At 36.0% G+C, this 12,016-nt stretch overlaps 1 protein-coding gene across 3 annotated transcripts in view; it reads right to left on the minus strand.

Annotated features, from left to right (window-relative positions):
• Positions 1–12,016, minus strand: part of LOC117105456 (acyl-coenzyme A amino acid N-acyltransferase 2-like) — a 26,383-nt gene that overhangs the window by 8,470 nt on the left and 5,897 nt on the right. For 2 of the 3 annotated variants that reach the window (XM_033246602.1, XM_033246604.1), the window contains 4 exons: positions 7,244–7,513; positions 6,315–6,484; positions 5,530–5,646; positions 4,009–4,100 (listed from right to left, as the gene is read on the minus strand). In XM_033246602.1, coding sequence (XP_033102493.1) covers positions 4,009–4,100; positions 5,530–5,646; positions 6,315–6,484; positions 7,244–7,513 — 649 coding nt within the window. Of the gene's footprint in view, positions 1–2,013; positions 2,331–3,743; positions 3,847–4,008; positions 4,101–5,529; positions 5,647–6,314; positions 6,485–7,243; positions 7,514–12,016 lie in introns of those variants that run through there. The other variant, XM_033246605.1, reaches the window with a different exon arrangement.

Raw genomic sequence — 12,016 nt, forward strand, 5'->3', positions numbered from 1 at the left:
GAACAATTCACAGATTTAAAAGTTTTACTGATGCACTGTTAATTTTACTACAGTTAAGAACCCGTACATTATTTAAAACTATTCCCCTATATTACTACTAGTTTAACACCAGCGTTAATATAGTGAACGCCATTTGTGTGAACACTTTGGAATTTTAATCCGTGAATAAGCTTAATAATAATAATAATGATAATGTGTTAATCCAATTAATATAGTGAGATAACATAACGTTAGTTTATCGGGGGCGGGTTGAGCTAATGCTGAACATATGAAGCATTTCGATTTTTATAAATCAAATATTATTAGCTGGGAATTGGTGACTGAGTTTCAGATTTTTTTTAGGATTTAGCACTTCAAGAAGCTTGGAAATAACACTTTCAAATTTTTTTGAAGTGTAACATTTTTACAAGTAACATATGAAGCATTTAGAACTAGAAATAAAATATTATTGCACATGGGATTTCAGACTTACAGGCAAGAGGCTATTTGATTGTTATTGACATTGGCTGCCACTTCTTTACCATAACTAGTCTAGTACGGTACAGTAATAACATCGAAGTACACTGTACCAGTTAGCTAAACTTTGTGTCATCCAGTGGCGGATCCAGAAATTTGAAATTGAGGGGCCCAGGGAGGGACTTTCACAGATAGCAAGACAAGGACCTCAGCTTCACCAAGGTTGGGGCAGAGGTAAGAAAAAAATTATGATTTTGGCACCTCAGACTTATTGCTGCGAAGCAGCCAATTCATATTCTTGACAGCAATTTGACCTCTGAAAGGTCATTGTTTGTCAAAAAACAAGGGCCTAAGACGACTGAAAAGCGGAGTTTTCCTTCTCTCGTTCTGCCGGGTAAAATCAATTACTTTAGGCGACGTTTGTAGACTAACCAACACGTACCAACGTCCACATGTCGCGCTAGCCTTATCCTACTCTAGGCCTAGACTAGCTAGGATGGTATAGTCCTAGCCTTGAAGGTACGAAAGTCCCAATGAAAAACAACGTCGCTCCTTGATAGCTAACATTGTCTATTTAACATCTCAATAATTCATTATTAGACCTATAGTTGTTTTTTGAATTGTACTCCACAAATCTCAGCCGATACCTCGCACAACTCGAGTAACGTCTCGTATCTATTGTCGTGACGTCATGGCTCGCTGGCTCACACTTGCGATGTCTCGCACTTGTGATCAAATACACGCTGGCTCGCACTTTGGCAACACTCTTTGGCAGTCAACTCGCCCCTAGAAAACCCGCCCTTGGAAACTTGCCCCATAAAAAAATGTACACTTCCTAGACCAGTCTTCAAAATAAAAATTGTAACCTTTGGTAACCAACTACATTTTCCACATACATAGAAATTTTTGAAACTTTATTAAAAAAACCTAAACCATAATTCACCACTATAGACACTTTTTGACAAAAATGTAACTTTGTTACCCAATGAGAAGTGTTCTAATATAGACAATGGGTCGTGTCTCATATTATTTGTTATATTTTTATTATTCATTATTTTCACTTGACTCGCATAAATAATTTTGTTCGAAGAACATTTATATGCAGTTGTACTTGGCAGCACTTCACTTGCAATTTGCAATTTCTATTATTAATATAATTTTCATTACACTGTACATTTAACAAAAGCTAAACATTGTGTCATCCAGTGGTGGATCCAGGAATTTGATACAAAGGGGGCCCAGAGAGGGACCTTCAAAGATAAAGGGTCCAAGAACAGCCCTACCATGGTTGGCTCAGGTAAAAAAAAAATGATTTTGGCACCTCTAGATGGTGGGAAATGGCACTCTCATACTAATTATATAATTTTCTTTTGTTCTTCATTAATTTATAATTTATATGTTTACAGCGTTTTAGCGCGGCTCACTTAATAATAATAATATTAATAATTTAACAAAATACGCCACTAAAGTAAAAGTAGAAAATTTTTTTTTTTAATTATAAAAAGTATTATTTTAATATAATATTTATCTCAGCAAAAGACGGCTGCCTAACCTGCCGGACCACTCCTACTGCCCATGCTGTACTTGGTCTTGAATATATACTGTAAAATTATGAGATACACAGTAACGGCAATAATGGTTAACTTTCTAGAGAATTTAAGATACTAACCTGAAATGGCAACATAGCATTTGTGACACAGTGGAGCATACGGTGGCTCAATCAGGTGGCCTGCTCCGGGGTAGCTTAGTATTTTCCAGTTACTTTTACCATGTTTTTGAAGATATTTACAAGCTAATGTTGAGAACAGCTTGCTTGACCAGGTTTTATCTTCCTCTCCAGCAATAAATAGAAACTGACATGATGAGTCCTCAAGCTGTTAAAAACAATTATTCCTTAAGTAATTTATATGGAAACTGCCGCCCACATCATAATTCTCCTCAGTATAAATTTCCCCCGCATATTGTCCCTATAAAAAAAGATAAAGGAAAAAAACTAAAAAAACAATTAGATTCCTTGGGATTTGTACCCAGGGCTGGTAGTGTGGAAAACACTCTTCAACCACTACACCAAACTGTTTATATATCACTGAGAAATTAATGGTTATATGTTTACACTTTATCGGAAAGCCCGCATTAGCACACATCACACACGTCTATATGGCTAACAGTTATACAAGTTTTTCGATCATTGTGTCCTTGACCTATGAACCTGACACTTCAAAATTCAGTCACTTTCAGATCTTTGGTAAAGGAACATTGTGGTCAAGTTTTACAAATTCCTGATAAAAACCGTCTCAAAAAAAATCGTTTTTTGTTGATTGTGACCTTGACCTTTAACCCTTACTCTTCAACCTTCAAATGCCTTGAGATCTTTGGTCATGGAACATTGTGAACAAGTTTGACAAGTTTGTGATTAAAACTATGGGCTGTAGGCTGTTCACAACAAATATGCCAACAGACAAAATAAATAAATAAATATACAGGGGCAAAAACATAACTTCCTGCCAACTTCATTGGTGGAGGTAATGAGATCTTTAGTCATGGAACATTGTGACAAAGTTTGACAAGTTTTTGATCCAAACTATGGGCTGTAGACAAATAAATTTAAAAAATAGGTTTTTTGTTAATTGTGACCTTGACCTTTTACCCTTCGAAATTTATTCAGCTCTAGACCTTAGATAAAGGAAAAGGAAAAAGTGGCCAAGTTTGATGAATTTCTAATAAAAAATATGGGCTGTAGGCTGTTCACAACAAATATGCCGACAGACAAATATATAGCTAAATAATAAACCAGGCGAAAACATAACCTCTTGCAACTTCGTTGGCGGAGGTTAGAAACCAATATCTGGACAGAAAGTTCTGGATGTAAAACTCCACATGCAAAAATTACATAGGAATCTTTTACCCCTCCTTCCCTGATAGGGCCAGTTCTCTCTACAGATAGCCCTGGGCACTGACTGGTGCAGACAAAACCGACAAGAGTGACCCTGGGGACTGGAGTTGCAGACACCCAGCATTTCATGTACAGTAACTAGATGCTTAATTCAAACAATTTACATAATAAAAAGAGAGAAAATAATGAAACCCTCTTGAGAAAAATGCATTAACATGAAAAAAAAAAATTTGGTTTTAATTGTTTTGTCCATGGCCCCTGAGCACTGGCCTCCCTCTGCACTCTCTCTCTCAGCGATAGTGGGTGCAGGTGCTACCACTGCAGGCCCCTAATTAATTAATTAATTACAAGAATGTAAAGAGGACTCACATTCATCAATGCAAAGAGGACTTACATTCATCATTGTGGAATGGTCGATGTCTTCAGGTTTATTTGGCCAATAACGAGTGACGTTGAACACTCCATCCTCTTCTACGAAAACACTTTCTCTTGAAACACTTAATTTGGGCAAAAGGAATTGATAAGAATATCTTTATTAATAATTGTAAGTCAAACTTAATACACACTGGTTAAATCCATATTGATTGTCAAATAATACATTCTATTTACCCCATGGTCTTGCCATCCTCACCCCCATATTTCCCTTCCTTATATCTTACTTTAGTGTTGGTTGCACCTTTCCTTTGTATAACCTTGAAGGTTCATCTGGGGTATAAAATGGACTTCCATTGATGCAGACACAGGCCTTGATCTAAAATATTCAATAATAAATTTTTTTAAATAAAAAAAATATCATATGGAACTGGTCTTTTTACAATATTTTCTTCAAAATAATAGAATAACTGTATTATTATTCCTGTAACAAGCAAGAGTACAAGCAACACAAATTTAGAATCTAGAGGTTTGCTGTGACAAGATTCAAGAATTTATTACATCCATATGCATCTCATAAATTTGACCATCTTCGTTTGCTATTTGGAGTTTGCTTGGACATTTGTTTTATTCAGAATATTCCATTTATCATTTGGAGCCTTGGATAGACATCAATTTTTCGGAACTGTTTTATGCGTTATTTGGAGCTGTAGACATTATACGGAACCGTATTTACTCGGCCAAGAGCTGGGCCGTTTTATGTTCATGCTACCGTATAAATAAACTAGTTGGTATTAAGTTATTTATGTGTATCTTATTTCAAATGTTTTATACTGTAGATTCAACACACTATTAGAGAACAGAAAACTATCATTGCAAGATTTCATGGAGGAAGATGAAATTAACCCTGGTATTCTTAAAATGAACATTAGTCGTAGTTCGAGCTAAAACTTAATTAAAGTAAAAATTACGTCATTTTGTATTCTTAAAATGAACTTCGACTAGCACTACGATTAAATCACACAAACCTCGACCAAAATAATACCTCCGCAGGCCCATTTTTTTAGTCAGCCTAGGGTAAGGCTAAATTGCCGACTTGAAACATTTACCTCACTAAAAACATATTTTTTGTAACTCACGATAGAGTGAAAAGAACAAATACAATTGTATAAGTAGGTCTGATGTATCTTCAGTGTTTTCACAAAAAGGGAAATTGAGTTTAGCTTCTAAAAGGCGAAATTAACATGTTTTGCTAGCCACATGCGATAGTTCCTAATTCGCACGATATCCCTTTGCATTGCGGTCACGGCGCTTCACCGTAACAACAACAAAGATGGCGCCACCTTCATTCAGGCTCAACGATAATCGTTCTCCAAAAAGAAAGCAAATTTTCAGTGACTGTTCAAATTCTCTATCGTTATGTTAACAACTAATATAGATATTATAGAAAATTAATTAAGCAAATAATACTCTATTACGAATTATGAGAAAATATGTTTTTGAATGACAGATGGCAGCTTAATATTCATCCGTGTTACCAGTTTTCTAAAATTTTGTCTGCTATTAAAAACTCTTTTCATTGGTTAGTTTGATAGTCGCTGCTTGTCAGCCGTCTTCAGCTGAACTACTAGGACTTGATTTAGTTGTAATTAGAACTTCGTGTATGTTGTTTATGAATACAAATTGAAGTTTAAGTTGCAACTAGGACTAGTAAAGTACTAGTTCGAAGTTAGGTTATAGTTTGTTTTAAGAATACAGGCGCGAGTGTCTAATAAAGAATTAAATTTCCATATAAATATATAAGTAACCTTCGATCCACAAATTGTAGCGAGTTTCAGGACAGTTTGGGCACCTGCAGATACACCGATGATACCGATCCCAGAATCCATCACAAGTGGGTTATTCACCAGCCAATCGACAGCTTCCTAAAGGAAATGTTAAATTATTATTCTAAACTTAATAAATTCATCATTAAAATGCTTGAGGAAAATTTACAGTTGTTGCATTTGCACTTTGGAATAAACTTCCAGATCATATTAAAAAAAAGATGACTCTGTTGAGTCATTTAAATAAATTCTTGAAACTCACCTTTTTTCGACTGTTTAATTTACAGTTTACATTACTTTGATATCGATGGGTGAGACCACATGAATGTCACCATCTCCTGCATCGCTGCTCATTTTCATTTTGTTTTTATGTTAGGTTGTTTTTATTTATTGTTGTTATGCTGTTTTGTTTGTTGTTATGTTGTTTATTATTATGTTGTTGTTAAGCGCCTCAAGGTTGTTAATATTAGGCGCTATATAATTATTGATTATTATTAGTATCATTTATAAAGTTAAGTGAAATACAAACTACTCTATAGATAATAGAATATACCACTTGGATCATTGGATCAGAATTATGAATTGATAATAAATTTGTGTGTTTGAGGGGTGAGTTGGATGGACGAAAAAATGTGGCAGTGTAGGAAGGATAATGGAGGGGGTTAGGAGGGTTTTAGTCCATATCCGAATGAGTTAGCCACCAATAAATGATGTAATAAAATATTATAAAAAGATACAAATAGCAATAAAGAAAATTCATATATTACCTCAAAATACACCATATCAACTTCCACAGGGTTTTTGGTTAAGTCTTCATAGCCGAAGAATGGCAATGATAAGCAAGCAAAGCCATAGGAGGAGAACAAAGCAGCACGAAATTCCATAATACCACCAGCCGTTCCAAACATATCAATAATACCCGGAAATGGACCATCACCTGCATTCCAAAAAATAGGTACAATTATCTGAAGCAAAGTATTCAGGGGTAGCACCAGCTGTTGGGCTGGCTGTGCCCAGGCCCAACTGTCAGGGGTAGCCTGGCCTAGCTGTCAAGAAACCACAGTAAAATCTGCAGGGAAGAATGGTGGGGCTGAGGTGGGTGGGTGTAGCATTTGGCCTATATGTCGGGGAACGATGGAAAATCAGGGAAAAGCTGGTGCCACCTCTGAAAGTATATCATAGAAACACCCATTAGACTATTTCGGACAGTAAACTAGTTTATTAGTACAATCAGTACTATCAGATGCTTCTTGCTGAGTATCGTACATATCACTGGGGTGAAAGGTCATTTTAGTCTGTTGTAGTCAGTCATAGAGTAATTCAATTCAATTTCAATTCAAGGATTATTTTCAAATTGCATTTCAGTTGCAAACTGAATTACAACAAATGGTTACAATTTAAGAAATTATAAATATAAAAAATATATATATTAAAAACATTAAAAAAAATGAAATTTAACGAGATCAAGAAAGTAATAAATGTTACGAATAAAGTTAAATATAATAAATAAAAAAGAAACACCTTTACATGTAAAGGTGTTACTTTTTTATTTATTATAACAAAGTAACACCTTTACATGTAAGTGGCTTTCGGGCATTGTTTGGGTTGAATTAAATTTAGTTTTGTTTTGAATAATTAGATCATATAACTGTACTTAATTCAAAGTGGATTGAAAACAGGCAGTATGATGAGGTACCTTTAGGTTTGAATAGTGTTCCTCGTATGTTGCCACTTTTAATTTCTATCCTCTCAACATCCTTTGCCATATACCACCTCTCCACGGTCGTTTTAGCAAGGATTTTGTGTGCGGAGGTTCTCGAATAGAATTCTTCAGTTGACAAGAAACCTTCATAGACAGTCAGATCAAAAACAAGTGGCGTTGTTACATTTTTCTTGACCAATCGTACTCCAGCTTTCTGTCCCGGAGAAGGCTGCATATGGGAGAACAGCCCCATTGGCATGACACCTAAGTAAGAAAGACAATGTAATATTGCATGATAAATCTATATAAATATCATGTTGATTTTTGATAATCTCTGGGCACTGACTTGTTTCAGTTCATTTTAGTATTTGAACCAACTTGGTGGAGCTACTTTGCCGCTATATGGGGGGGGGGGGAAGGAGGGTTGCTACCCCTCCACCATTGATGCATATTAAATATTATCATTGACATTGTGTAACCTAGGCCTAGCCCAATATATTGCCTAGGGGCCTACTGTAGGCCCAGCTAGCCTAGGCCTTTTTAAAAACGCCATGGCTACAGATACAGTACCATATTTCTACTTCCATTTGCTAAAGGTACGGTAAATGGCATTATGTCACCATCACCCAATGAAGAGCCAGAATGTGCGTGACATCATTTTTCAAGACTGGCATTGCATTTCACCCACGATGAGTGGTGAAATGCAAACGATGTACAGTACTGGGTAAATATGCGTATGGTTCCACTCAGTAAGAGTCATGTCATTTATCTACATAATAGCCATTATCAAACATGAACTGAATCCTGTACCAAACTCTTGCCATATGCCACTAGGCTTTGCTTGGATTCTTGTATTGAAATAGGCCTATGCAGTACAGAGGCCCTACAGTAGTATTAGCACTCTAGACTAACATTGTTTTAGTTTCCATATGAAATTTTCCTGTGTTAAAAACATGATTTACTACACTATACTTCTTTATAAAACATAACTTGTACTTTATCATAAGAGAAATCTGTATATTATCGGTACCTGGAACAACAATAATACAAAAGTACTATGCTACTGCACTGTAATGCATGGGCCTATTTTAATACACTATTTAGATAGGATCTTCTATTGCCATCTTGATTTCAGAGGTCAAAAATATTTTTCAATTTTTTGTCAATGATATAATGGTGTAGAATAATCTTTTAAGAACATTTTCCAGAAAAAATTAATGTGAAAAAACCCTCCGTTATGGAGTTATGAATTTTTAGATAACATGAAGACAAGAATTTAGCCTCAAAGCTTATCTTATTTCTGTTGGATATGCACCATTGACTTGAGTTGTTTGTCATCACCGATTCGTGGAAAAGGCGTATTCCTCCATGGTCAAGTTCTCAACCCCCAAAATCTCATCCCAAGTTTTAGTCCAAGAAGCCTATGTTATAATATATTCGCAATTACTACGCTTTACAATCTGACCAAAATATTCATACACTGCACATGCATAACCGATACCTCCTTGATTTACCGAACTTGGCAACTCTACGTAGACTTCATCGCTGTTATGGTACTTCCCCTAATTGTAAACATTGTTCGTTCGGCCAGAAATCAGATCGAGAGAATGAGTTTCCACAATCGTGATTATAGTGTCAAATTTGTTGAATATACTTTTGATGCAGGCCCATTTAAACAGTAAAGTGCTAGTAATCCTCATAACAATAATCTTATTTACAGTTTACAGTATGTTTTAGTGCATGTGTTGTCATGTAAATAGATTAGACCAAAGACTGAGTATATGTCAACACTCTTATATATAAACGAAGGCCTGGCCTGGGCCTCATCCTGAGGATTCATGCCTTTCTTGATATAGCCATAGATAAATGATATGACTCTTATTATTACCAAGTGGAACCCTTATGCCTATTTACCGATGACAGTATTATAAGAAAATACTGTACTCTTGCCTACCTATACTCTGGCCTAGCTAATCATGTGCAAAGTACATTTATTCGCTGGTCACACCGCACCACCTAACACTGCAGGCCATCTGCAATACCGGTCTTGAAAGATGACCGGCACGCACATTCTTCATTGGGTGATGGAATATTAAAGCTTAAACAAAGTTGAATAATTTTTTCATAGACGAGAGGTGAACACACGCGTACACATTCACTACCATGGCATGTGTTTGCACCTAAAAAATAGACAAAGGATGCCTGCTTCACTCTAAAGAGTATCGTGGGAACCTGTTTGTGGGTGTTTCTTTCCGATTTTTAAAGTTAGTTTTCATGCAACAATAGGCCTTGTGAGTGAAATTTCTGGCTCACTTAATATCAAAAGCCTGAAACAGCCATTAACATTGTAGGCCTATACATTTTTTTAAAAAAACATTTTACTATTTTCATTTATTTGTGTATTTTATAAACATGCCTAATCAAAATATGTATCGACAATGGAAATAAAACAAACAAGAAGATACAAACCATGTGTCTGCTTCACTTCAACATAATTGTTGAACACGTTTCTTTCCTCAAATTATACTCTAGTTAATAATTTCTTTAGTTAATTTCTATGCAATGAGTGATTTTGTCGGCCTTATGAATACAATAATATATTTGCTTTATTTTCATTATCACATCATTCAATATATTTTAATTTATTTTATATATGTATTGTTATAAATAGAACATTTGGTAATGTAAATGGAGACGTAACAAACAAACAAACAAACAAAAAAAAAAACTTATGACAAACTAATCCGCTAAATTAAGTACAACTATAAGCCTACTTATTTTATAAATCTAAATTTTATTGAAGCATTTATAAACATGATCCAAATATTTCGTATGGAAACAATAAAAAGGAAGGTGTCTCCAAGCAATCGACTTTTAACATTTGCGTTGTTTCTGTAAAAAGAAAGATAACACCATTTGATACTGCAATGAACTCTTTAATAATAATAATAATTAATAATAATAATAACAATAATAACAATAATAATAATAATAATAATAATAATAATAATAATAATAATAATAAAATACTACTAAAACGAATTCTTAATATCTGATAATGTTGCAGTAATATAGCCTAAGTTTCATGTTTAACATACGGTCTACTGCTTAGCCACCTTGTTCTATTAAATTATTATTCGCGGCCGCACCTTCGGCGCTCCATACACCGCAACCGAAATGCATGACAAAAATACCAACTCCGGGCTGAAACGACTTGGGCCGAAATGACCTGGGGCCGGATCGACCCAGGCCGAATCGACTCAGGGCTGAAACGACTCTACACCGTATCAACCTGTGTTTATAAAGTTATCTTTATTGTTGGAAAATGTACTTTGTAGGTGGTTGAATCATGTAAAAATGTTTTATTTTATAATTACGTGTTGTGACTGTGAGAAAAACATTGAGGTAAAGAAATTAAGAGTTGAAAGTTAGGTGCGAAAGTACATTAGCACCCCTTTAGCAAATAGAAGTAGAAATATGGTACCGTATCTCTAGCCACGGCATATTGAAAATTTGAATAGGCCTAGGGTAGGCCTAGACTTATAGGGCCTACCTATACTACTTGTAACGTATACAAGGGCGGATCCAGCCTGCCACAAAAGGGGGAGAGCAAAGTGAGCAGCCTTAGGCTGGGAGCAGGGGGAGGCACCCAGGGCCCCTTGGTGGGGTCCGGGGCAGAGCCCCTGGTGGGAGTGGAAGGGGGCGAAGCCCCCTTGAAGCCCAGCACATTTGAGGAATATGAGGTTGTATTGAGTCGATTTTGACTATCTAGCATGGTAGTTTTCAGTAACAAATAAATTTTTTTAAAAATAGGTGTATATCTTTTAAAAGAAATTTTAATATACAGGGTACCTGCAATATGCAACTATGAAATGTGTCATTAAATTAATCACAGCTGTGGGTTTTAGTGCCTCTTCCATGAACATCTCACACACAATCTTTGAAAACTTGCAAAGGCTCATAAATGTACACCATTTCAAAAGAGAAATTTCACTTCTAGAAAACATGATGAAGTTTCTTAGCAACATCGAGCATAAAAATCACAAAATCAGTAAAAAGGAAAACTAATATCCAAAATCCGTTAAAAAAAAGTTGTGGTACTGTAAAAATCTGCTACTGTATACAGTATTAACATTGAGTAAATTATGCAGCTGTCAATTTATGACGCACCATAGGACCCCTGGGAATGGTGCGTCACTGGTTCAACGTGTGTCGCGTTTTCATACGACGGACCCCAGCGTCCTAATTATGACGGACCTTCGTCTTCCATGACGGAACTCTCTGTCAGTTCTGTGACGCACCATACTTGATTCTGACGAACCATAGTGACGGACGAACCATAGGCAAGCAGTGCAGCGCTCCGCAGATAGCCAAAATACACAGAAGCAAAGAAATATAATGAAAAGATAGGCCTACCTGAGTCAGTAAAAGAGGAAAGTAAAACTGCTCTAGGCCAGGCCTAGTGACTAGGCTAGGCCTGGCCTAGCAGTAGCAGGTAGTAGGGCCCTTGCCCTAAAAAGAATATTAGGCCTACTATGCTAGAAGGTGCATGGCGCGCCGACAGTGCGACCGCAAATCTATAACAAGGAAGCTAAGCAGTATAGTACAGTAATTTTATAAACACAAAACTTACATAAAACATTAGTTAATTAACAATTATTTGTAATGTACTAGTATCAACGGCGGCAGAAGTGGGGAAGGGGGTGCAGGGGGCCATTGGCCCACCCACTTTTTCTACTGGTGGGGCCTGTGACTGTTCCCAGCACC

Source organism: Anneissia japonica, unplaced genomic scaffold (assembly GCF_011630105.1).
Source record: "Anneissia japonica isolate Jap-2015-1 unplaced genomic scaffold, ASM1163010v1 scaffold1128_len1000024_cov185, whole genome shotgun sequence".
In the NCBI taxonomy this organism is placed as follows: domain Eukaryota; kingdom Metazoa; phylum Echinodermata; class Crinoidea; order Comatulida; family Comatulidae; genus Anneissia; species Anneissia japonica.